The sequence below is a fragment of the Cydia pomonella genome, chromosome 22 (genome assembly GCF_033807575.1).
Source record: "Cydia pomonella isolate Wapato2018A chromosome 22, ilCydPomo1, whole genome shotgun sequence".
Taxonomy (NCBI): Eukaryota; Metazoa; Arthropoda; class Insecta; order Lepidoptera; family Tortricidae; genus Cydia; species Cydia pomonella.
In genome coordinates this window covers 2,261,037-2,288,578 of record NC_084724.1, presented here as the reverse complement: position 1 = coordinate 2,288,578, position 27,542 = coordinate 2,261,037, and the positions used below count along the sequence as shown (strand labels likewise).

Here is a 27,542-nt window from a genome sequence, read left to right as displayed (position 1 = left end):
TTGATATTTACGAACGTTAACTAACGTTTTTAATTTAGGTCTATTAAGAGAATTTAATGATCTTACAAATAAATCTAGGGTCAATCAACTTATTTTTTGCTGTTCTGTCCAGACAAAGTATGTTAGAAAAAATCCCTATCATTTACTTCTTAAATGATTAGTAAACTAAAATTACCAAAAAATGCCTGTTTGATGTTACCATTTTAAAATGTGAATCAGGCGTTGTCATCATGGGAACTAGGTGCACAAAAAAAGTTGATTCGCACATATATTACCAGTCAGGATAAATAGTTTATGAGATAGGTTTTTATTTCCGTAGGCACATCCCGGTCCAGTTCAGAATCCTTCTCAAGCCTGACCCGATCCCAAACCAATCCCAAAAACTCGCTCGCCTTATGCGGAATAACTTCTTCGATCTATGAAAATAAGACACAATGGAAAACAGATAGCATTATACCTTACGAAAGTTCAGATTTCTTAAACTCTAAAACTTTGGAAATAGTTCCAAATAAAAGTGGCGGTCTCTCTTCTACGCACTGTATTGAAAAAAGAGAAAATATACAAAGTGATAGAACAGTATCTAAAGCTTTGAGTATAGATGAACAACACATGCATAGTACGGATCTAGATTTGAATACTCTTAATAGTTACAATATAGAGGAGTCTATGTGGGAATTGAAAAATAATAAGTCTAAATTACAAGCCTTAAGTAATGAAAGTGCGAAGAAAAAAGCAAATTCTAAATCAAGAGATGAAAAACAACAGTTAAATATAGACGATTTAAGTACACATAATGTCAATGAAAATTCACCCTTATGGTTTGATAATAAAGATCAAACTGCACTGTTCTGTTTTCCGCGTAAACGTCAAAACAGAGCTAGAAATGAAGAGGAGTGGACTATGCAGAGAAGTAGAAAGTCTACTAATCTAGTCAAACATAGGAATGTCGGGGAAGAACCACCTTTGACTAAACCGTTATTAAGACAAATGTTACTATGTAAATATAAACGTAGTTTTGGAACTCGCAATGTACAAGATAAAAGTATTATTTGTGATTCGGCCAATGATGATGATAATAAAACTGAGAAGTCTACACAAGATGACATTACTGCATCGGAGTTTGATCGTATTTGTGAAAAGCTAATATTTAATCTATTTGATGATGACAATATCAATACATATAGAGAGGAAAAATCTAGCATTTATGTCAACCTTGTGGTAAAAGAACTTTATGATCTCAAATTGAATGAGAGCGAAAAACATCCCATTAAAATTTTATTCAAATCACTTTTACAATATTTTATGAAAAATACAGAAGGTAAATTTAAAAATAGTATTAAAAGAGATGTAGCCATCAATAAACCATCTATAACATATTTCACTAGAGATAAAGAAATTTCTAACATTAATAATAATCCCAAAGAAACGGGATCTTGTAAATGTACACAGTACTCACAAGATATTGAAAAAATAATAAATAGCACCATATACGCTTGTTCAAAGGACCATACCATGCACGGTCGGTTGTTGAAAGGTAGAAGCATAGAAACCGACATTGCTATAACAAAAGCGCTGATTGATAACCTTGATACATCAACCAAATTTAGTCACATAACAATTGAAGATATTAATGTAAACCAAACTGATTCTGCAGAACTACCACTGTTACAACAATATTTCAAACGTATCTTGAGTGAAACCGCGATACCGAAGGCTGTAGCAAAAGATTTCCTAAACGCATATCTAGATGTACTTAATCATCAGAGCAGAAGTGAGACAAGTACTGAATCTAGTGATTTTTCAAGAGCTTCAAATTTTGAATGTGATCCAATTTGTGATATCCAAACTGAATGTGTACAAAAGAAAATTTCTAAAAGTGTATCTGCTCGTAAAAACGCAATAGTTGGTGATACTATAGATATTGCTGCAGGTGAAGGGCCAATACACTTAAAGGATATTCTTAATAGAATGCTTGGTTTCTTCTATAATAAACTTGATGAACATGAGAATGAAAATACTCATAATAATCCTGAAGAAAATACAGACACACATGAACGTGAACTAAAAGGCGAAGACCTGAAATCCAATGCCGTTATTTCTGGGACACTAAATGAGCATAAAATAGTAATAGACCTTTCAAAATATGACATTGACAATATTTATCTGACTAACAACACATTAGGACCCACATGTATAACAATCAATTTAAAAGAAAAAAAGCTGGATACTAACGAACCGAAGCTTAAAAATTTGAGTTCGAAATCATGTAACGAAAATTCAGCTGGAACATCTGACAAAATAGAATCTGTGTCAAAGAATACAGGCCGCACATACTTGAAGTCTGACAATATTTTAAAAGATGAAAATACTGAACTTTCTCAAGCACCTAATGACGAAGATGTACAAACACGTTCTACTTCCAGTGGAGCGACGTCTAAAGCTAACTTACATGTGGATAGTGATAATAGCCTTGATATGCCTACAAATAATAATAATACATGTAGAGAATTGCCTATTTCAAATTATAAAGAAAATACTCAATGTTTCTTTCTTTCTTCTATCAAAGAAGACGTGCCTATAATACTTGATAAAATAAAGAACATTAAAGATTCGCGCAGTTTTGTACCAGGCCGCTTTTCCCCACAATATTTAAAGCGCAAAACTCAAAATGAGGATTTCATCTTACGTATTCTGGAACACTTGATAGTCCTTTCTAAGGATTTTCCCGATATCAATAAAGATATCGACAGGGTTTATATGAAAATAAAGAAGACTTGTAAAAAAGAGACTAATGATCTTCTGGGACTTGGTCTTCTTGGTAGAATTTATAGAAAAGAAAATAGCCAAAAATCAATAAACGATGATCAGATAGATTCATCGATATCTAACCAAATTAAAAATATTCATGGAAAAGCAGTTGAAATCGCAGTTAATACAAGCTTTATATTTCCTAATTTAAAAATGACCGAAGACAAAGCTCTTAGCGCGATTTTTGCTGAAGCATTGGCTAATATTGCCGTTCAAACTCTGTCAATAGACGACGAAGTTAAAGAAGAATTAAGGACTGATGTGAAAGAAGAATGGTTTAAAAGTCTAACTCAAGAATATGTTAAGAATAGTGCAATTAAATGCATGCTGAAAAAGTACCACCACATACCTCAAAGTTTAAGGATAGCTCATCCGATCAGAGCGAGGATTCCAGAAAGATTCTCAATGTCAAATTCTTCAACAATGTTTAATGAACTATCAAACTTATCCCCTCCTCTTACTGCCTCAAGTCGCTCGCAGAAAAAGAAAGAACAACGTATTTGGGAGAGTAATATAGAACAGTTGTATACACGTACGAAATTGAAACTGGGACGATCTGAGTCTATGACTGATTCTAGAGATAATATAGGTAATATTATGAGCGATGATTTGAAAACTCTCTACAGGTGTACTAGTGAGCGCTCCATTTGTTCTGGTTAGTTTTCTTAAATCTGTTTGTTGATTTATTTAATAGGGGTTTTGTGAAGAAAATGTTATTATTATTTATTAATTATTATTAAAAAATAATATAAGAAAAGTAATTGGTGATAGTGTAGTTGTAGTATACTTGTTTTTTAATTAAGTAAATAATAAAATATGGTTTGTTGAAAAGATTGAGTACAACATATGTACTTACACGAAAAAATAATGAAGTAGATTTGTTAGTTTTAAATAAGCTATTAGAGAAATCATTCATTGTTAAATATTAACATTTAAAATAGGTATTCTTAGTAGATGTTCAAGAAAGTAGTTACTTGTTAAACGTAGCTATTTAGAAGCGAAGAGAGAAGTAGTTTGTTAACTAGTATTTAGAAAAGATTAGTACTTGTTCCTAAATTGTATGTAATATGAATGATTTTTGTATGTACGTTCATAAGCATTAAAAAATATGGTATAGTTCAGTGGCTTAAGTTATTAGCTAAAATAGTTATTTTAGTAGGTAGTTACAATTGTTAAGGAAAATTTAAAAGTTTCTTTAAAATTGTAAATGTATCTTCTGTATTTTTAGGCATGCTATTTTGGCATATGAAAGTAAATATTTGATTTTGGTCCCTGACGCGTTGAGTTAAAAGATGATGTACTAACTTACAGTGGCTACCAGATATTGGCAAAGAGAATTTGAAATAGAGGTGGATCGTCAAAGAAAACTTTGTAGCCACAGTAAATTTACTGCCATCTTTCGATACATGATTAAAACTTCATTTATTTCATTCGTTCATTTGACTTTGATCCTTATGCTTTCACTGATATGTGTTTAATTTGTTAAATATCAAAAAATAGCGCCGTCTAATAAATCAAAGGTATGGCGTCATCGTTTCGAGCGATGGCGCCACAACGTTTAGGTTTTGTCCGGTAAGGTAGCGCCACATTTTGATATTTAACTTTAACACATTTCAGTGAAAGAATAAGGATCAAAGTCAAATAGCGTTCTAAAAGTTTTAATCATGTGTCTAAAAATGGCAGTGAATTTACTGTGGCTACAAAATTTTCTTTGACGATCCACCTCTATTTCAAATTCTCTTTTATATTGGCTAGGTGCGAGCGAAGTCGGTGGAGAGAGAGAACTGGCGCTGATTGTCACAAACACACGTATTCTTATGGAGTACATTAATACTAGTGGCGGCTGTTGGAACTAATTTTACTTCATAAGATTTAACGTAGAAATCGCCCACAAAATGAGGGCGCCCACAGCACCAGCACCTAGCGAATATCGAAGCGGCTAAGGACTAAGGTGTTCACAGAAAAAACTTGTATTAATATTTTCGAGATCACTAAGCGTATGTTTTTTTACCAATCATCTTTTGACTCAATATCGTCAAGTCTTCTAGTACAAGGCTTGGAACCGGTTTTAGAAATAGCTGTAAATACCGGTTTGTTTCGGTTTTACTAGAACTTTCATAAGAACGCGAACGTTTTAAGAACTTTATTGTAACCTAAATAAACCGGTTTATTCCACGTTGACGTAACGGCTGCCCGGCCTGGTGGTGTGCTGCGTAAACAAAGACACTGATATATGAAGAAACCGGTTTTTATTGTTCTAAACCGGTTAATCTGACAAGAACTTTATAGAAACATTCTTCTAAAAACCGGTTAAATAGGTTTTGCGCCAAGTACAGTCAAGGTATTAAATATCGACACGGACCAAGTGCCAAAAATATGTATACACTACTTTAATGTATAATGTATAAGCGATAAGGTCGTGTATACATATTTTAGGCACTTCGCCCGTGTCGATATTTAATACTTTTAATGTACATGATAATGGTTTGTAAATTTAACCGGTTTCCGAGCCTTGCTAGTAAACCTTCCACGCTTTTAGCTGGCAATTCGTAAACTTTATTGCCAAGATGTAAGGTTCAAAATTGCCAGTTAAAAGTGATACTGTTAGAACATAGATATTTCAATTTCCCCCTATATTTCCATATTTGTATGTAGTTTTAAACTAACTATCCTCTGTTTCTTTCCCTTCTGCACCGCTCCATAAGGAGTGTTATGGATTGATTAAAATTACAACACTCGTGAGCAATTCAAACGGGTTACTTTGTATCGAAACTTCTTTTAGCTTTGCTTGTAAAATGGACTGTTTTGTGGTAGCAGAATTTTCAAACTCAAACTTCATTTTTGATAGATACCAATGGCGTCACAAATATTCGTAGGGAACCCGGAGCTAATTTTGCTTTCCTTTTCTCCGTGAACCGATCGTGAAAGTATTCAACGGGCTGAAATTAGACAAGCCAGTGGGAATCGAGTTCTTTGCACGAGCCGCCACTGATAGCTACCACATGCCCATACACCGCTAAATTCAAAGCACGAATTTGCGTCAGTATTTACAGGTTTTCCTAATACAACTACTGGTTCTGTGAGACCTCTTTATATTTCCGCTGTTATTTATTATTATAACTTAAAACTAAATAAATGTACAGCACCGCCATTTTGAAAAAAAACTTAAAAACTGAATTCTATTTAATCATCGAGCTTACAAAATTTAACGAGAATCGGTTGAGAACTGCGACCTGTAGAGGATAACATCCAGACATACGAGCATTTTTGCCCAAGTTGAACTTTGCTAACGCTCGGTCAATAAAATCTTTGGGTCATACTAATTAAGGGACGTCCGTAAAATCACTAAATTGGCATACGAAAATCAATCCATACAACTCCAAACAGTGTGTTTTTCCATAGGGCTGATTAGCCCTAACGGTGGCCCCATCCGCGGCCCGCAGGCCGGGTTCGTGTCGGGCACCCCTGGCGGCCGACTGGCGGGCTGGATCGTCGGTAAGTTGGACTCGGCAATGTTCGCAATTGGAGGGCTTTAACACTTAACGGTCATGAGGGTGTCTGATATTATGCAAAATTGAACCCTATCGCTTTTCAATAAAGTTAAAAATCATAGTGAGAAATATATTCCCTGTCATAAAGACGTAAGACGAAAGGGGACGGAATCAAGTGACAGCTTGTCCATACAATGGTAGTCCCCATTTTCCTCTCTGAATATTGACATTATGGAATAGTTATTTGTGCAACAAGAGAGGAAAGTTGATTTTTCTTGATTTGACTCAAATACACGAGATGTAAAATAACTTTGCTCTCGTGTGACACATACAACTTTTTACCTCAGTATTGAGAACATATTAAAAATTAAAAAAATTCAATATCAAGTAAAGTTAACCACATTTATGACGAAAGCTTGTCTCACTCACTGAAGTGACGAAAGTATGCTTGTTCGAGCTGATGAGGTGAAAAATAACTTAAGTCATAGCTTTAAGGCAAGGCATATTTGGTCAATTTTTGGTACGGTCAAGGAATTTAAGTTCACTATAGGTAAAAAACTTAAGTAAGTCACCTGCTGTATGTGGTTGTGACGTGTTCGAATAGACAATACATGTTTAAAAGACACACACTAACAAAACATATGTCTATTCGAACACGTCACAACTACATACAACAGGTGACTTACTTAAGTTTTTTACCTATACCATTTTTTTTTAATACCACGACGGTGGCAAACAAGCCTATGGACGCCTGCAACACCAGAGGCATTACATGCGCGTTGCCGACCCTTTAAAAACCTGCACCTTTTTTGAAGAACCCCATACTGTAGCCCCTCGGGAAAACCTCGGCAGGAAGCTCATTCCACAGCCGAAGCGTTCACGGAAGGAAATTCCTCTTAAACCGCAACCATTTCGTACCTTGTCACATTGATTGTCACGATATGGTACGAACATTAAATTAACTGACTGTATTTTCGAATCGCTCATCTAACGGGGTATTTTTTGTGACTGGATGAAATGTTGAATTAGCGTGTCTACTAAAATACATAATGCTGGCGCTACATGCTTGGCAAACAACGGCCAACAGCAACCAACAAACAAAAAACACAAACGGGTGGATAGACGCCACTTTTTGATATTTAACAAATTTACCACATATCAGTGAAAGAATAAGGATCAAAGTCAAATGGCGTTCTAAAAGTTATAATCATGTGTCGAAAGATGGCAGTAAATTTACTGTGGCTGCAAAGTTTTCTTTGACAATCCACTCTATCTAAAATTCCCTCCCAAGTCTATTCCAAATTCTCTTTGAATTTGTACTCAAATCAAAGGGGTGTTCGATAAACTGGCACGGTCGCCAAGCCTGTTTGTAGCAAACACCAAACATGTGGAGCTGGCATAACGTTCGTTCAAATGAAAAGTGACTCAAAAATTGACGTAAGCCTGGCCTTAATTAAACGCTTAACCTATCTGCTCTTCGATCGGAGATGTGCAAAGAATGAATATGTCCTCATTATCATAGCTCGTTCGTTCATCTTAAACAACTCTGGTAGAAAAATAGCCCAAGAGCATCCGCTAGCTGGTGTGGTTGCACGGAGCGGGTGAGCGGGTTAACGTAAAAATACGGCGTGCAGCGTGGTAAGGCGTGCGGCGTGCATGTTAAACAAATTCAAACGTAGGAGCGGCCTTAGTGCACGCTGCTCACATCACTTGTGAGCCTGACGCCACGCTGCACGCCCCGCCGAACGCTCCGCTTCGAGCGTCCGATCAGGCTTTACACTAACAATAACTGACGCGGACACGTACACAACATCAGCGAAGTGCAAACGCCTACGCTAACGGACGCACTAAATGGTAAGCTATAGGTATCCCAACACTCTTGCTATATAGTACTAGATGAGTTATAGGAAATGCTTGCGTATTTATGCCAATATGATAAATGCCAATTTCAATGTTTAATATTTATTTATTTATTTTGCATGAATCTGCATTATTATTAACAAGTGTTGTGTCTTGCATGATTGTTAGTTGTATCTAGAAATGGAATAAATTGACATGTACGATGAGATTAAACTTTTTTTTTAATTTTATGACTCCACTGTAATAAAACATTGTGCCGAATTATTCTACTTTGGATACGGCTTTTGTTTATGGGGTAAATGATTGGTCCTTTAAACGATTGTCATTTTATACACACAAAATAACTTTGAATAGTCGTGAGGGTTTTCAAACACTTGTACTTATGTACAATTGGGAAGACATGATAATCAATTTTATTCGAATTAAATGTACAGTCAGCAATACTATTAGCTTAACAACTTTGCATACAATTTATATGCAGGGGGGTACCTTTTCTTTGCAGCTGACTGTACCTACGTCTAAAGAATGTCCATCCTCGAATGAACATCCTTGGAACACAAAGTGTGTCAGAATAAGTAATCTTTATTTTTGTCCCAGAATCTGGTGGTCCACTGGAGAGCGCGTCTCGAGAGCTAGGACAAGCCCAGCTGTCCGTCCAGCAACTCCAGCGCTTGCTGGACGCAATGCTGGAAATACAGAACATGCACCATCACGATACAGATGTGAGTAGACATCTTCCAGAATCCGGTGGTCCATTGGAAAGCGCGTCTCGAGAGCTGAGGCAAGCCCAGCTGTCCGTCCAGCAATTCCAGCGCTTGCTGTTCGCCAAGCTGGAAATACAGAACATGACACAGACACACATTTGAGTAGTTAGATATCATCTAGAATCCGTCTGCCCACTAGAGAGCGCTTCTCGAGAGCTGGGGCAAACAGATTGACCATGCTGGAAATACAGAACATACACCATCACGACACAGATGTGACTAGATAGATTTCTCCCAGAATCCTTCGGTTTATTGGAGAACGCATCTCGAGAGCTGGCACAAGCCCAGCTGTCCGTCCAGCAATTCCAGCGCTTGCTGGTCGCCATGCTGAAAAATCAAAACATGCACAATCATGACACAGATGTCAGTAGACATATGTATATCTAAATCCAGCAACTCCAGTGCTTTCTGGATGCCATGTTGGAAGTACAGAATAATACGGCCTCGCACCATTATGATCAGTGATCGGAACTATGGGAGTAAAACTTTGACAAAACTTGTTAAGCGGACATAAAATAGTGCATACAACCCTAAAAATATTCATGTCCATAGGGATAGGAATACTATAGTACTTACAGCCATAAAAATATTTACATTCATAGATATTCGAATATGTTTAAGGCTATAAGCACTCTTTTTACGTCCGCTTGATAAGTTTTGTTAAAGTTTTACTCCCATAGTTCCGATCACTGATTATGATATGGCCTCGCATATTTCCAGCTTTAGTAGTAATGTAATTGTTGTTTTCCTAATTAGCATTGTTATGTAATTCATTTAGAAAAATCGTCATTCTGTGTTTATTTCAGGGGCAGTTATTAAGTGACATAAGAAGGTGTATTGTAAAGAAAATTGAAGAACATAATAGGAAAATGTGACTATAGTTATATGTTAGTATCCTATTTTCTGTGGTTCAGATATAGTTTTAATGCGTTGTAGTAGAACTTATATTTGTAATGATTTCCATGCCAGACCAATTTAGGTTTTCCCAGGGGTTTTTTAGTGTTTGTATTTTTTGATAATTTAAATATATACTATATAGTTCAAGTTTCAAACAACTCGGTAACCAAAGACAAATTTTGTAGAATAAAAAATAGACTTAAGACTTATGTTTCGCTTAAAGCAGGTGTCACTAGAGGGCGCTTCGCCGAACGTGAAGAAGGATCGGCGCAAGTTCGGGCTCCGCAAAAAGAAGTCCAACAGCAAATGTGCTTCGGTGGAACTGGCGCCGCCCCACGTAGACGGATCTAGCTCGCATATGGTATGTACAAACTTCTCACTATTCTCAGTACAGAAACGATCCAGGCATATTCCTTATGGCTAAGTTTCATTGGTCGATAACTCAGTCCATATAAAGGTATGACGACTAGTGAAACTCATAAGTCGATAGTTCGGTCGATATACAGCATGCGGGTGACTCCCCGCAGGCGGTAAGGTGGTATGACGACTAGTGAAACTCATAAGTCGATAGCTCGGTCGATATACAGCATGCGGGTGACTCCCCGCAGGCGGTAAGGTGGTATGACGACTAGTGAAACTCATAAGTCGATAGTTCGGTCGATATACAGCATGCGGGTGACTCCCCGCAGGCGGTAAGGTGGTATGACGACTAGTGAAACTCATAAGTCGATAGTTCGGTCGATATACAGCATGCGGGTGACTCCCCGCAGGCGGTAAGGTGGTATGACGACTAGTGAAACTCATAAGTCGATAGCTCGGTCGATATACAGCATGCGGGTGACTCCCCGCAGGCGGTAAGGTGGTATGACGACTAGTGAAACTCATAAGTCGATAGCTCGGTCGATATACAGCATGCGGGTGACTCCCCGCAGGCGGTAAGGTGGTATGACGACTAGTGAAACTCATAAGTCGATAGTTCGGTCGATATACAGCATGCGGGTGACTCCCCGCAGGCGGTAAGGTGGTATGACGACTAGTGAAACTCATAAGTCGATAGTTCGGTCGATATACAGCATGCGGGTGACTCCCCGCAGGCGGTAAGGTGGTATGACGACTAGTGAAACTCATAAGTCGATAGTTCGGTCGATATACAGCATGCGGGTGACTCCCCGCAGGCGGTAAGGTGGTATGACGACTAGTGAAACTCATAAGTCGATAGCTCGGTCGATATACAGCATGCGGGTGACTCCCCGCAGGCGGTAAGGTGGTATGACGACTAGTGAAACTCATAAGTCGATAGTTCGGTCGATATACAGCATGCGGGTGACTCCCCGCAGGCGGTAAGGTGGTATGACGACTAGTGAAACTCATAAGTCGATAGCTCGGTCGATATACAGCATGCGGGTGACTCCCCGCAGGCGGTAAGGTGGTATGACGACTAGTGAAACTCATAAGTCGATAGTTCGGTCGATATACAGCATGCGGGTGACTCCCCGCAGGCGGTAAGGTGGTATGACGACTAGTGAAACTCATAAGTCGATAGCTCGGTCGATATACAGCATGCGGGTGACTCCCCGCAGGCGGTAAGGTGGTATGACGACTAGTGAAACTCACAAGTCGATAGCTCGGTCGATATACAGCATGCGGGTGACTCCCCGCAGGCGGTAAGGTGGTATGACGACTAGTGAAACTCATAAGTCGATAGTTCGGTCGATATACAGCATGCGGGTGACTCCCCGCAGGCGGTAAGGTGGTATGACGACTAGTGAAACTCATAAGTCGATAGCTCGGTCGATATACAGCATGCGGGTGACTCCCCGCAGGCGGTAAGGTGGTATGACGACTAGTGAAACTCATAAGTCGATAGTTCGGTCGATATACAGCATGCGGGTGACTCCCCGCAGGCGGTAAGGTGGTATGACGACTAGAGAAACTCATAAGTCGATAGCTCGGTCGATATACAGCATGCGGGTGACTCCCCGCAGGCGGTAAGGTGGTATGACGACTAGTGAAACTCATAAGTCGATAGCTCGGTCGATATACAGCATGCGGGTGACTCCCCGCAGGCGGTAAGGTGGTATGACGACTAGTGAAACTCATAAGTCGATAGTTCGGTCGATATACAGCATGCGGGTGACTCCCCGCAGGCGGTAAGGTGGTATGACGACTAGTGAAACTCATAAGTCGATAGCTCGGTCGATATACAGCATGCGGGTGACTCCCCGCAGGCGGTAAGGTGGTTACATAGTTACATACAGGTCGACCTAATAAAAGCCTGTTAAAATACCCTAATATGTTCTCCAACAGGCCCTCTCAGCCCTCACAGCGCCGCCGTCGCCGGGCGGAGGCGCCTCCTCCGTGCCCAACTCGGCCGCCAGCCTTCCCATGGGTAACACTTTCTTGTTACTATACATCTGAACAGATCCTGAACTATAAAAGCGACAGGTGACAATAGGGTTACTGTAATGTTCTGCCGCCAGAGTGCGGCACTAGCAACTTTCGTAAACCATAGAGTAATTTATACTGTGCCTGTAACTGTTGACAAGTTTTCAAAGATAATAAAATATGACATTGATACATCGGTGTGTTTACATAGGGCCTACCGGGACACGCGAAAATCGAATTTAGCTAGCCTCTTCATTCGAATATGCAAGAGTGATAGAGAGGTTAGATAATGAAATTTCGATTTTCTTGTTTAGCGGTAGACTCTCAGATTGTGATGGATTGTGGTAGTGGCGCTACGCAGAGTTTCGCGTAATATTCCCTATTATCTGTGAATATTTGCAATAAGCAGTTTGCATGAACTGTAGGAGGCAGCACAGGAGCCGTCAGATTTTTGGCGCGAGGCGTAAATGTGATGTTTATTGTTCCGATGTAGCCCACAAGATGGCAGCACTTACTATGCACAAGAAAACACGTGACGTGTAAATGTACATGTTTATGGGTACGATTCAGGCCACAAGATGGCAGACCCTCCAACGCGCACGGTCCGTATAAATGATATTGTTCGATTTTTAAAAACAAGGTTTTCTTTTCTCCTAATGTGTCCGATCATAAAGCAGAATTTAAAAGTACTCGTACAAGGAGAAATAACAATGAATAAATATAATTAGAGTCGGACCAAGCCGAGTTGGCAACGATTTTGATAGCCCAAACGGTGCAAGTACGCTACGCTACGCTACGAACTTAACTTGGTCTGACTTTAAGTACCTACTTAAGCCAGACGCAGAGGGAATATATTTCCCACCTTATTTTGAACTTTATTTCAAAATGATAGGGTTCAATGTTGCATAATACCTGACACCTTTATGTATTAATATATTTAGTTTTGTTTCGTTGAAACCACTTGTCCTTAAAGCGCTGACTTTTTGTGGTCATTTCGAGACAGTGAAGGTTACTGAACGCGCCTGGAAAGTTTTTTTTCCAGAAAAACAAAATAATATCGTGTTTTAAAAGACAATAAATGCCGCTTGTCATTTGTCGCTTTTATACAACGAACCTAATTAACCTTTTAACCGCCGTAGTCTGATATATAAGACATACAGTATCCAGCTTATTTCGCTGCCGTCTGATTAATAAGACGAAACTTCGTTTAACTTCGTACCGGCGGCGACACGAGCACACTCGATGAAAAATTATAAGCGGTTAAAAGGTTAATAGACGCCAATGCAAATATGCACATAGATTTTAATCCAATAAGTTATTGTTGGATGCGTGTGATCTTTGCATTCGTTATAATTGTAACTGGTAAAAAAAAAAACTTAGGGGTTTTGTTGTCAATTCCTGCTTTAAAAAATGTTAACTTCTATACTTCGTTTTTTAGCATTAGAAAGAACTCCGCAGACGTAGGTACGTGTGTTTAGGTAAGCATGAAGTTTGTATCAGGCTCTTTAATCGTTAATAATAATGGAATTCTACATGACATTAAAGCTCTCCAAGGGGCCTCTACGTGTTGGTTCTAAATCCCCACGCAAACCTATCAAAAGACCGGGATTTATAAGCCCGTGAAATCCAAGGAAATACAAATAATGAATTTATCTAATGTAGCATTATTAATCCTCATAATTTACTTCAAAATTTTACCGCAAAAAGTGCCCGATTTGGAACCTCATGCTAACTTCTCCGAAGTTCTTCCAAATACTAAAAAAAACGAAGTTTAATATTTATATTAAAACCCCCCTGAAAGATAGATTGTAGTGTTCCTTAATGTTAGACGTGGAAGTGGTAGATGCTTCGTAACGCTTTTTGGGTATTAAAATATGCACTAAAACAAAATTTATGAATTTAGAAACAATTTTTTTTAAATCCATTTGTCAAATTACCCTTTTTTTATAATATCTACCCTTAATCTCGAGCTCTTTTCATCTTAATAGAAGACGAAAAGGGTGCCATTGGGTTTGATATTTGTGTGATCTAGGGCCCGGAATTTTGCGTGCGACTACTGACATATTTAACCTTTTAACCGTATCTTCGTACCGGCGGCGACACGACCACGCTCGATGAAAAATTCTAAGTGGTTAAAAGGTTAAGGGAGAGAGCATCGCTTTTTATCGTTATATCGATATTATCAGTATATTACTCTATCAATGCGGTTAATTTATCAAAATAATGTAACACTTGCGAGGAAATAATATAATAATATAATAAGGTTTTCGTAATTATACTCATTTCAATATAGCAAATGAAGCGGATTAAACTTTTCGATATTTCGAACTTTTTTTCATCATCGACCGTTGAAAATACGTATCATCAGAAAGCTTGAGGTATTATTTAATAGACACAAATAACCAGACATAGAATTTTTTGTGGCAAAATAAAGTGATTGACAAAATCAAATATCGACATGTCTATTATCGATGTTACCTTAGCGTTATAGATATTTTTAACATTGTATAAAAAGATCGATATTTTCTTTGATACATATATTCTACTGATTACGTTTTTATTTTTAAATACTTAATATATCTAATAAAGAAATTATGGTTCTATTTGTAATTGATTTGCATTCTTGAAATTTCCCGGTAAAATACAGCAAGTAGAATTTACATCTTTTAATTCTCTAAAGACTTATCGATGTTATTATTTGTCGAAGTTTCATTTTCTCAAGCACTCGTTTTTGCCACAAAAACTTCTATGTCTGCAAATAACAAATAATGACGATTTATTAACTTATAGAAACGGGACTTAATCGCGCATTAAGATCCCATCGATAAACAGTGGTGTTATCTCTCTAAGACTTGTAAAATATCGCATCCAAAATTCTGGGCCCTAGACTGAACTATGCAGATTTAAAAGGAAGCATCCAATAGTGCATATTTTAACACCCGGACATTTTGTGTTTGTTAATAGTGAACACAAAAATACCTACAATCCCAATCCCGAACCCGTCCCCGAAGAACCCGCCCAAAATGATCTGAACGCGAGGTGACTCAAGATTTGTACTCGAATAGTTTTGTTCTTGTAATTGTTTTTAAATTATAACGAAATCGTGTAAGTTATTTTTTGTCCAAATAAAATTTGAAGTTCATCCTTGTTTTAGTAAATTGAGTAATTTTGAAATTATGTCTTGTCAAGGATTCTACGAAATCGGTAAGTTCTCAGGTCGCATGGTTGATACTGAGATCGCCCGTCAAGTTCTCAGGCTTGGTGCACGAATGGGTAGTTCAGAATGATTGCTTTCCAAAAATGTACGAAAGATGAACAGTCATCTGTAAACTGTATTGCAGACAAATAAGGGCCATGATTTAGCATCGTCTGACTCAATTTATTAACTTACGGTGTGAATATGATGCTTTCCTTGTGTAAAAGCATTTCTCCAAATGTCACACTTTCCAAAAGTGTAGAATAAATCCAGTTTTCTAATAAAAAAATGCGTCGGGATTTTTTAAATAATATTGTTAATATTAATGACGAGCATAATATAAATTCACGTAGACTACTTTAGCATAATCTATAATGTAATTTTATATTATGAGAATAAATATCTAAATCTAAGTTGTTAAATGTGGACATTTTTGAAAAGTGGACATTTCGATAAACTTGATAAATCGGGAAAGTGGACATATTTTGCTTTTCATTTAAGTCCAATAAATACCTAGGCAATAGTGCTTTTGCGAAAGTGATTATTCTGAATTAAAACCCACAAATTTTCGGGCATGTCAAGCTAATGTCATGAATGGCTTGGCTACTGTCACTTTGCTAGGTCAAAAAATGTGAGCATATTTGCTAACAATTCTAAATGCTAGGAATAATCATACATATCGAGACATTGAAAAGATTCTCGAATATCATGTTTAGCATCGTTCAGACTTTTGTGTGATCCATGTTACGCTCAATTTCACAAACTCTAATGTACTTTTCTGTTAACTTACAGCGTTTCTTTCAACATTTCTGGCCTCTACTTTAGTTCGTAAGACCTTTTTATTTTTATTTCACCCCTCTTTCGATCCTTTTACACTTCTCCACCATTGTACATATTTATGCCAATATTATAAATAGTATTTTGTGTGGATTGCCAGACTGACCGATTCAATGTTTTGTGTCATCATATAAATACTACTTTTACACACTTCATCTCTTTTTCACGTGTTGACTAGCAATAGAGATAATTAATGGTGGCCAATCTCATTTTCTGCTTTTAACATACTATACCAAAGCGGGTCCCTTCTGGGTGAGATTGGCTCAAGAACGGGATAAGTGGCGTACTCGACGAGAGGCCTATGGTCGGATAATGGGCTGATATGTTATACCAAAGCCATTACTAAAGGAACCTATAATAATATGGACCTGGACCTATAATAATATGGAATACCTATATAAAGATGGACAAAAACCCGAGATCTTACATAGATTTCGATTTCTTTATTTCACGATGAAAATTACACTATAAATTCTATTCATGTCTGTTTATATAATGTACCGTCAAGATATTTTATTTATTTGCCACTTCGTTCCTTGTCACAGTGACAATAACATGGGATTGAAGATGCGAAATAGCAGAGAAGTCAAATTGCTTTAATGTACGATACTTATGGAAAGTTCCATGATCGTAAGGTATCTTATATTGTGGCTATTTCATACAAGATATTACTTATTACACGATTCACAATCGCTACATCGGTTTGCTTCAGCGAAAGGGTTCCAATGTACAAACAATCCGAGACATGTTTTGTTTTTGCTTGATATTTCCGAATTTCGACTTGTTATTTATCGCTTTTTATTCATTTTTTTAGAAAACTTTTTATGTCTGGTACCTTTAATTGTGTTAATTTGATAGTTCATTGAATTCTAGTGTGTGATACATAATTGTTCTAATAAACAAATTTAATAAAAGAATTACATATTAATTAGAGATCGCTTTTTAGCGATAAGACCGCCTGTTGTTTACCTATTCTTTATGTGTTGTATTATTTGTACTGTTTCTGTATTGAGGTGTGCAATAAAGAGTATTTGTATTGTATTGTATTGTACATCTATAATTTTTTCATTTTGTTATTAAGTATTCCGTTTCATGAAAAAAGTTATTCGTCGATTTGCTGCCCGTATTACTTCACATTACAAATATGTAATCAGTATTTTATAGTTATACTGGTGGTGATCAAATACGACTGAATTGGGCATGTCACTCATGTCTGCCAAATGATAATGAATTATCGGGAAAAATTCCTCTGGAGTGGCAACCTAACTCGGATCATAGACCCGGCAATAACTTCTTGAAGGAGGGGAGCATAAGGCATGATCTTTGCCGAGCAGTGGGATATGACAGGATCCAAATAAAATTCTCTTCTGGGATCTTGCCCGTTATTAGCATACCCGCCTACAATTTAGGAGGGATTTAAATCTCGGGTCAGAGGTGTAGGGTTAGAGCCGGCGTAGCTTTATTTGACGTTCATAAGCGCATTGTAATATGCTTACTTGAAAATAAACTATCTTTAGTCTACGTTCGAATAGGCCTGCTAGTGTTTTTCTTTTCTACGACGTATTTTCCGTATTGGTACACTTTTTGAGATGAAGTCATAGCGACCTTGATCGTATAATCTCGCTAGCCCATTATCTACTGATAACATATCTATTGATCTACTCTCCGTCATACAAGTATTGCAAGCTATTTTCAATCTTATCACAATGCAATAAATATGTTAGTCACATGCAACATTCTGATTTTTAGACGGATATCAAATTAGAGATGAGCGAATTTTCGAAGCTGTATTCATAATTTAGTTATTTTCCTATACATTATATTATATGAAACTGTACCTACAAATGCGACTAAATTATTTTATTAGAAATGAATCAGTTCTACTTTTAAGTAAAATCTTACATGCTTTTTACCTGTTTTTTTTTTTTTTCATTGCAATAAACTATTTTAGTATATTCATTTTCTCTAAAAGATACACATTACACAGTGCAACACTATTATCTAATCTCGCTTGAATCTGTTATTATAATTTACGCTCTATTTAAACGTTTTAAAGTCTAAATTGCTATAAATATAGATGATATAATTTTAGTCAGGCCTTGTGATGTTATTCATTGTTTTGCCCCTACGATTAGCGGTAGTGAACAATTTTAATAACGTGAAGTGTCTACATATTTTAAATTGATTATCGATAAATAATTGTGATTAAACATGTCAAGTGACAGTGGTGGTGTTGGCTATATAATACCAATAGCCAAAATTTTGTGTCAGTATATTTTCGAGTTCTTAAGGGAATGTGAAGAACAGAATTTAAGTGAGTTATTCAATTATGGTAATATTCATTAATATATTGTTCTGATTGTCTCCGTAATGCCTCTATTGTCGGCATTTTACTCAATTGTCCAGATTTCAAATTTTGTGGGAGATCTGATTTAAATTCCTGATAATGAAGTAATACTGAATGAAACTTTCTGAAGTCATTGAATAGTATTGCTAAAATCTAAGTGCACTATACCTAAAAATCTTCCTAAAAGTCAGTTTAAAGCCTGTAGATATTCTTCATGTCCTTGACAATGAGCAAACCAAGTCCTGAATGTGGTGTGATTAGAATTGGTAACATCTAGGTCACCGGTGTTCCATTGCAGCCAACACCGTGACCTCCCGGCATTGCGTGCAAGGTACATTGGTAAAGTAGTATAAATGACAAACCATTCATAAACCTTAAGGCTTTATAACAAGGTTTATTTTTGATCAGGTTCATTGTGTAAAGAGTATTGTAGTGTAGCAACACAATAACCTACCAATAATATACCTTAAATCGATGGTTGAAGGGTTATGAATGGTCAAATAATTGTGCGTAGTGGCACTAGTGAGTAGTGTAGCGCGGGTATAGCCTCACTGAAGATAGAATTTAGATTAATAATATAACCACTATTGTGGAAAGCTGCATTTCCTTTTATAGAAAAGCATTTTTTTACGCTTTCCCAAAATGTTCCCTTGGCACAAGTAATTATAGTTCGTTTTTAATATTAGAAAGAAGGTAAGCGATCTTGACGTGTCTTAAGACTTTTTTTTTTAAAGTGTTATTAAATAACACTTTTTTTTAAAAAAGTCGCAACAAATATGTAACAATTATAAATTATATAGGATTATTTACATTCTTTTGCTTCCATAAGTAATATAAATAAACTAGTTTTTAAAAAGTTGTTTTCAGTATTTTCATTAAAAAGACATGTCAAGATTGTTTACCTTTTTTTATGCTAAAAAAAACGAACTATAGGAGGTTGTACATTTTTGGAAAGCATGCTTTTTCGGGATTGTGGTTCTAAATCGAACTCGTAATATAATGATGCTTTAAAACTCTATGTTATCGTCAGAGTATTAATAGAAACTAGAAATAAACTTATAGATAATCTCTAAAACATCGGCACTGAACATAATTAGTTCATGTTTAGATTTTTAAAGCCACATCTCGGTTGTAACTGTTTGTAGATTAGAAAAGAATAAAATAAAAGTCGCTCTTTATTATATAAATTTCTGTCAAGTTCACATATAAATTTTTATATATAATTACAACACATTGGCAAATATAGCTTTATTTGCATTAAATATGTTTTTAAAAGTATAGCTTCTTGTATAAGTATACCAACCAAACAACCATTATGATCATTTCATTGAAACCTGCATGATTTTCTTTTGTTTATTGCGTCACTAGTTTAGAGGTTATATTGTTCCTGTTTTTCAGAGAACATACTAGTTCGATAATCAGATAGCATAATACTGTTGATTTCTTTCGTTTATCTTTCAAAAATCAGTAAAGTTATACGTAAAAAATATACAGCTTTTTAATTCATGTAGATAGAGTTTGCTTGACTCATTTAATTGCAAACAGGTATGAATGACCTAAACGCTTGGCTTCTATAGCGTTTGAACTTTACTGCAGACCAGTAAAAAAGTATTTTTAATTTCTGGTCAGGTTTGCTTTATATAGCAAGGTAAAGGTCGTAGGGTAAATTCTACAACGGGGTCACTTTGAAAATGGCAAATGTCTACTGGTTAAACTAGAAGCTTTTACTAATGTAGCAACAGTAAGCAGGATGCCTTGGTCAGCATTACAGTGGCGTGTTGCTAAAGTATGAAGAGACTCTGTTTTTATAGATGTTTGTCATTTTCAAAATTATCCCGCGTTCGAAATTACCCCAATGCACCTTAGACAGAATATTATAGTGACAGCGAAATTGGCTAGATATATCGTAACAACTTTGTTACCTTCTTTATAAATAAGGATATATGGCCACTTTGGCCGACACTATCTATATGATAAGTACTGACTGTACTTACGGACAAGTATCTCATTCTTCATTAAAACAAACCAAACACTAAAAATGTGTGCGGAAATATAAATATACTAAGGGCCACTTGCACCATTCCACTAACCCGGAGTTAACCTGTTAAACCGTTAACCCAATGTCAAATTGTACTGGTAACCATGGTCACTCCCGATTTAACCGGTTAACCCCGGGTTAGTTATTGGTGCAAGTGGTTCTTAAGGGTTAAGTAATTGCAACGAAGGGTAAAAAAGGGTATTTTTCCTTATATGCAATACATTATGATTATTTAATGAGGCGGCGAAGAATTTCACTCGGGGCGCTAAACATTTAAATACGCCTCTGTATGTATACGACGTCTCATTATCATGTCTAATCAAGCGATAAATGTGAACTTTCTTGAGCTCAAATATACATACTACATGTACATAATATGTCAAATAATGTAAAAACAAACGCCAAAAATACATTTCTATAGCCTCATTAAAATCAAATAACACCTATCATAAAAACTGCACCAATAAAATACCAAGTACCAATTAGAAGTGTTAACTTTTTATTTGTGAAACATTATGGAAAGCTTTATAGCATACTTATTTATCAAATCCCCTTCTAGCATGCGCAGCGGCTCGCCCGCAATCCCTACCCGGTGCGGAAGCCCTAGGCGTGGGCACCGGCGGAGGCCCAACATCATTGACGAGTTTAACACCAGACCACCAGTTGAGAGAAGACTTCACTATACTCGCTAAAGATTTGGTGACCAATTTGAAGACTGTTGTGTCCACTTTGGTAAGATTGATATATATATACATAAACATTTATATTATCATATGTCATACTCTCAACACATCCCAAAATCTCCTAATGTACATTTTTGAAAAGCACTTGTATCTTATCTTATTAAAATCTATCAATTGCACTCTTTAAAAAAAATATCTAGTATTTCTTAACTTACCTACGTGGATCGTTTTAACTAACCTAACCTAACCCGATGAAAAAAACTACTCCAATTAGTTAAAAGTTCAAACCAATGGTCTGCAGACATAGAAAAGTTGCGATTTATCATCTGACATGGTGGCTGTTAATTTTCAGCCATTATACATATACGAGAATAGGCGAATCCACACAGAACGAGCCGCCTCGTGAGGTAATTGTCCCGTGAACAGCTCGGTCTATGTAGACGTGCCTCGGGAGAAGCAAACGTACTAGCCGCAATGCCTCGGGCGAGCACGTCTCCACAGACCAAGCCGCCTCGTGCATCAATTTCCACGCGAGGCAGCACGTTCTGTGGTCCACACAGCCTATCGAAGCATGAGCTAGCAATTAATAACAAAAATTTATGAATTCCTTTTTAAGAATATACACAGTGTTTTTATTGAATTCCGTTAACTTCGGGGTATTGGTAAGTACGTACGTTTAGGGAAACTAAATGCCATAATTAATTTTCAAAAAAAAAAATTGATTTTTTTAAAAATTTTTTGTTATTAAACGTAATTAAATGTCGCATATAGCGTTGTTGTTGCACGGGCATTACATTTATCTCAATAAAACAATTCAAAACTGTGACATGTCAATGTCATTTCGATCATCGATCGTCCTAGATAGTACTTACGTTTAGTAGCAAATGTATTAACCCGTACTAAACACTAATCAATATGTGAACGGGCCCTAAGGTAAGTGCACACACTCTTAAGGGCTTTATAAGATAAAAATAAAATATTTATTATCTCCGAAATGGAGTTAATTAGAATACCGGTGTCTTTGAGAAAGTTACTTAACTTAAGCTCAGGAATGCACCCTTGAAATTAAAGCAAATAAAAAAAACACGGTGTATATGGGTTACATTTTTTTTCAACATCAATGGAGTATATGGGAAAGGGAATCTGCCAATCCACTGATAGACGATTTAGTCAGCTTAGAACTCCATTTGAACCCTGTTGCCTCATCGTAGGTGGTGGAGCGTGGGCGGCTGCGCGCCGCCGTGGAGGCGGCCGAGGCGCCGGCGGCGGGCGGCGTGGTGGCCGCGCTGCGCACCAACCTCAGCTCCGCGCTGCAGCAGAATTCTGGTGAGCGCTGTTTAAACTGTTATTTGTAATTATACTCTCGGTAACTATCTTTTATATGCCACGTTTCAATTGCAGACGTTATCCCGCTGTCTAACAAAGTAAATAAGTCAATCTCATGGGCACGATTATTATTTTTTAGAGTTTAGTTTATTTATCTCTCAATACAATGTTCAAAGTTAATGTAAAAGGCACTATACGATCACTATACGATAAGCAATTACTTATTGTATAGTGATCGTCGGATACAATGTGAAATTTAATATTATTACAATACAATATAATGTTATAGAGGTAGTTATATACAATGGTATATAAGTCTATCATATAATATTTGCCATAACAAAATGTCAAAAATAATAAATATAAATAATGATACTACAGACCATTACATATGTAGTATTAGCAAACGGGATCCAACCTCACAGAAAAAAGATTGAAAATCTAATCTTAGTGTTTTAACATGATGTGGGTCATTCTGCTTTTTCATGAACATCTTTTGCCAGAAAAAAGTATGATAAATATTGAATTCGTGTATAAAGATTGTATACCCAAGTACTAGTACCTGAATCAAATAATAGAAAATTCACCAAGATTCATATATTAACATTTATTATAATGTAAAAATAAACAGAATACTTATATCTTTCTCCGTCACAAAACAGAAGATAAAAGTAATGGTACCTTATTCTAAAATATGCATTTTACGAAAAAGTTTCAAAAAGTTATGTACGGTCATGTCTGAAAATATCCCTTACATTAAGGTAGTGTATACATATTTTTGGCACATTTTTCGTACCGATATTTTCAGACGTGACTGTACCACATCAAAAAAATAGAATGGCCGAAATAATAATTTGAATGAGATTTAGTGTGAATTTCGGGACCAAATTTGCAGAACTAGGTCCATTTCTTGCGCAACCAATGACTATTTGCTAGTAATAAACACGTTAACAGCAAGTACCTATAAAATAATGACGTATGAAGTGTTGAACACAGAACTGCGCTCCCGACTGTCGCGGATTCACGACGCGTCAGACCTCGCCGAGATATCGTCCGTCAACAACTCGGATCAAGTAAGTATACCATCTATGTAAACATTCCTTTGTATTTTTGGGCATTAAAACATTTCATTGGAACTAATTTTTTCATACTAAACTGAACTGCCACTCTATAAATAAATATAATAAATAAATATTATAGGACATTATTACACAAATTGACTAAGTCCCACAGTAAGCTCAATAAGGCTTGTGTTGAGGGCACTTAGACAACGATATAATTATATAATATATAAATATTTATACATACTTAAATACATAGAAAACACCCATGACTCAGGAACAAATATCCATACTCATCACACGAATAAATGCCCTTACCAGGATTTGAACCCGGGACCATCAGCTTCGTAGGCAGGGTCACTACCCACTAGGCTTAACCGGTCGTCTATACATGAGAATAACAGCGCCCTCTTGACAATTATCATATATTTCTGTTCTATAAGTTACTCTATGTTTTACGATATGTGTTAGTGCTACACTTTGCAGTAATAACCCCTATTGGTACCTGCAATGAAATTTAAATTACTCTTAAATGGAACAGAGGTGGTTTTGTTTTCTTTCGTCGATTTTTTATAGAATAGAATAGAATAGAATATTTTTTTATTCGTAGACACAAACAAGACACATTAAATTACATGATATAACAAAAACAAAGGAAGTATAAAGTGCCACGAAATGGCCTCATCGCAGCATGTTGCTGGTGGCTTCCAGCGCTGATCTTCCGATGAGACCATCAAGTGAGAAAAATCACGAAAGGTAACAGACAAGAAGGAAAAAGACAAAATAATATAGAGTGAACAAATTGAAAAATATATTTATAGGTAGCATCACAGCAAAACTTTTTTTATACTACGTCGGTGGCAAACAAGCATACGGCCTGCCTGATGGTAAGCAGTCTCCGTAGCCTATGTACACCTGCAACTCCAGAGGAGTTACATGCGCGTTGCCGACCCTAACCCCACCCCCCTCGTTGAGCTCTGGCAACCTTACTCACTGGCAGGAACACAACACTATGAGTAGGGTCAAGTGTTATTTGGCTGCGGTTTTCTATAAGGTGGAGGTACTTCCCCAGATGGGCTCTGCTCTAGATCTGGAATGACATATGCTGTGCTGTGCCCTACCACACAAGGCGAGATGACATTCACATTGCCCATACCTCTCTTTTGGACGTAGTTTAAGGACATACCCGGGTCCAAAAACTGTAAAACAAACCTAAATGCACTGGCTAACTCCAACAAAGTCATACTTAGATGGGTACCAGGGCACTCCGACATTAACGGAAACGAAGAAGCGGACGAACTTGCTAGAAAGGGCGCAGACACACCCCTGGTCGGCCCAGAACCGTTCTGTGGAATCACAAAACGGGATGCATATTCTCTGCTCAGCAACTTAGAAAAAACAAGAGCAATCGATTGGTGGAAGTTCGTCAAAGGACAAGAACACTCGAAAGCTCTAATCAAAGAGTTCAACAGCAAATTTGCTAAGGAGCTTCTAGAGCTCAAAAGACACAAAGCCTGCGCGGTGACCAGAATATTGACTGGACACTGTAAGTTGAACAAACACATGTTTCAAATTGGGAAGAAACAAGATGCGACATGCAGGTTCTGCAAGGAGTCAGAGGAGACTGCAATGCACATTCTCTGTTCCTGTGGACCAGTAATGTAAAAAAGAAGTACCCACTTAGGGCGACACGTATTGCAACCCAGAACATTACGGCCCAAAGAATCTGGAATTTCCTGGATTCAACAGGCATTAGTAATGAACTTTAAAGGGCTGTCACAATTGGGACCGTGCGAAGTGCGTGGTGGGGGTAAGTAAAGCGATCCCAGCGCATAAGGTGGTAAAAATTTGAACTAACTGCGGATAGCGTCTTTAACATTTCGTACAATTATATGGCTCGAAATGAAACTTTGATTTACGATTACTCCTGAAATATTCATTTAAATTGTATGGTGTAAGGGACCATTGTAATCTGTATGAAATGCTTAATATAACTAACGTATTTATTTTGATAATTGTTAATAATGTATCCATGTAAATAGCTTTGCAAATGCCACATATTACGTGATCTTTTTCTAGAAGTTAAGAATGGATATAGTAAGTTATCCTTAAAAGATAGACATTTCACATCGCGGAATTTTTTGTAGACCTATGAATGAGAAACAACCCCACCATACATTGTGTTGTTATAGCTCAAACGGATTAGGCAGCGTTTTCGATTAAAGCTCCTAGCCAGCGTGATTTTTTCCGACAACATCGTTATATTTCAAACAATTTACACAAAACCTTAACAAGTTATATACTTAAGCCTTCCTCAAGAATCACTCTATTGATAGATGAAAGTCGTATTAAAATCCGTTCAGTAGTTTTTAGTTTTGGAGTAGTTTTATAAGATGTAGTGAATTGACGTTTTCCCCTAAAATTGCGGACACTAGGTTGCGTGACAGTCGTGCACGCTCCCAATAGATCACTGCCTGGTCGACGTGGGACTCAAAGGCCCGCAAACCTAAATAATAATAAATAGGTAGCATTAATTAATTCCGAAAAAAAACATCGGTTTTTTAGTGGTAGATATAAGTACAGGACCACCCTGATGATCAGGAAAACCCTGTTAAAATCGTTTGGGTTCGTCTTGAGCACGCTGTAATATTTTGTATGTACTCGTAACTTCCTGAACTTGAACAACAAGTAATGTAATTAAAGTCCACCTTGCAGCAGGCGACGCGGCCGTTCCCCCAATCTCTAAGCTACAGCTCTTCCTGCGTGTCGGCTTCCGAGTTCTTCGACGCTGAGGAACATGACGACGAACTGAAACCAGCTGAGATTATCACCACTGATGAGGTGAGTTAATATTTAACCCTTTACCAGGCTGACAGTTCAAAAATGACAATCGAATGTCAGTCTTACTCATCGAAAATAGAACACATGTTTGAAGAGCCGCATGTGGGAAATATATATCCCTTAACCTGGTAAAGGGTTAAAGTAATAACCGGCCAAGAGCATGTCGGGCCACGCTCAGTGTAGGGTTCCGTAGTTACTCTTCCGTCACAATAAGCTAAACTGGAGCTTAAAGTATAGTAAATTGTTAACCAAGGGATGAAACGGTACCTTTCACCCGAGCTAAACAAATAGGCAAATTTGCATAATCAGTACCTAATTAAAGTAAGTCTTTTTACTATGAAGGGAAAACTTTTTGCGATAACTCAAAAACAGCTAAACTGATCATATCCGCTATAGTCTTTCTTAAGCTCTACTTCCACGATTTTTTTCATATTTTTTGGACCTATGGTTCAAAAGTTAGAGGGGGGGGGGACACATTTTTTTTTTCTTTCGGAGCGATTATCTCCGAATTTATTCACTTTATCAAAAAATGTTTCTTGAAAACCCCTATTAGTTTTGAAAGACCTTTCAAACGATACCCCACACTCTAGGGTTGAAGCGAAAAAAAAAAATTCACCCCCACTTTACGTGTAGGGGAGGTACCCTAAAAAAAATTAAATTTTTATATTTTATTGTACGACTTTGTCGGCTTTATTGATTTATATATCCATGCCAAATTTCAGCTTTCTAGCACTAACGACCACGGAGCAAAGCCTCGGACAGACAGACAGACAGACAGACGGACATGGCGAAACTATAAGGGTTCCGTTTTATGCCATTTGGCAACGGAACCCTAAAAATGACGACTATTTCTCATAGGTTATTCCTTTATATTTAGATGTATTCATTATACATGTAAAATAACTTTCTCATCTCTCCTAATCGGAAAGTTCACGTTTCACAGGCTGATGGCCAGGTGGAAAATTGCATTTCCCACCTTAGGGTAGAAAGTAATTTTTTTTTAATTTG

At 37.0% G+C, this 27,542-nt stretch overlaps 1 protein-coding gene across 12 annotated transcripts in view; it reads left to right on the top strand.

Annotated features, from left to right (window-relative positions):
* LOC133530325 (oxysterol-binding protein-related protein 6-like) overlaps positions 1-27,542 on the top strand; it is a 106,677-nt gene that overhangs the window by 46,355 nt on the left and 32,780 nt on the right. For 2 of the 12 annotated variants that reach the window (XM_061868220.1, XM_061868218.1), the window contains exons 7-16: positions 320-3,463; positions 6,211-6,303; positions 8,757-8,881; positions 10,044-10,181; positions 12,128-12,209; positions 16,194-16,229; positions 21,183-21,355; positions 22,518-22,632; positions 23,617-23,705; positions 26,397-26,534. In XM_061868220.1, coding sequence (XP_061724204.1) covers positions 320-3,463; positions 6,211-6,303; positions 8,757-8,881; positions 10,044-10,181; positions 12,128-12,209; positions 16,194-16,229; positions 21,183-21,355; positions 22,518-22,632; positions 23,617-23,705; positions 26,397-26,534 — 4,133 coding nt within the window. Of the gene's footprint in view, positions 1-319; positions 3,464-6,210; positions 6,304-8,756; positions 8,882-9,729; positions 9,811-10,043; positions 10,183-12,127; positions 12,210-15,169; positions 15,348-16,193; positions 16,230-21,182; positions 21,356-22,517; positions 22,633-23,616; positions 23,706-26,396; positions 26,535-27,542 lie in introns of those variants that run through there. The other 10 variants (XM_061868223.1, XM_061868219.1, XM_061868224.1 and 7 more) reach the window with 10 other exon arrangements.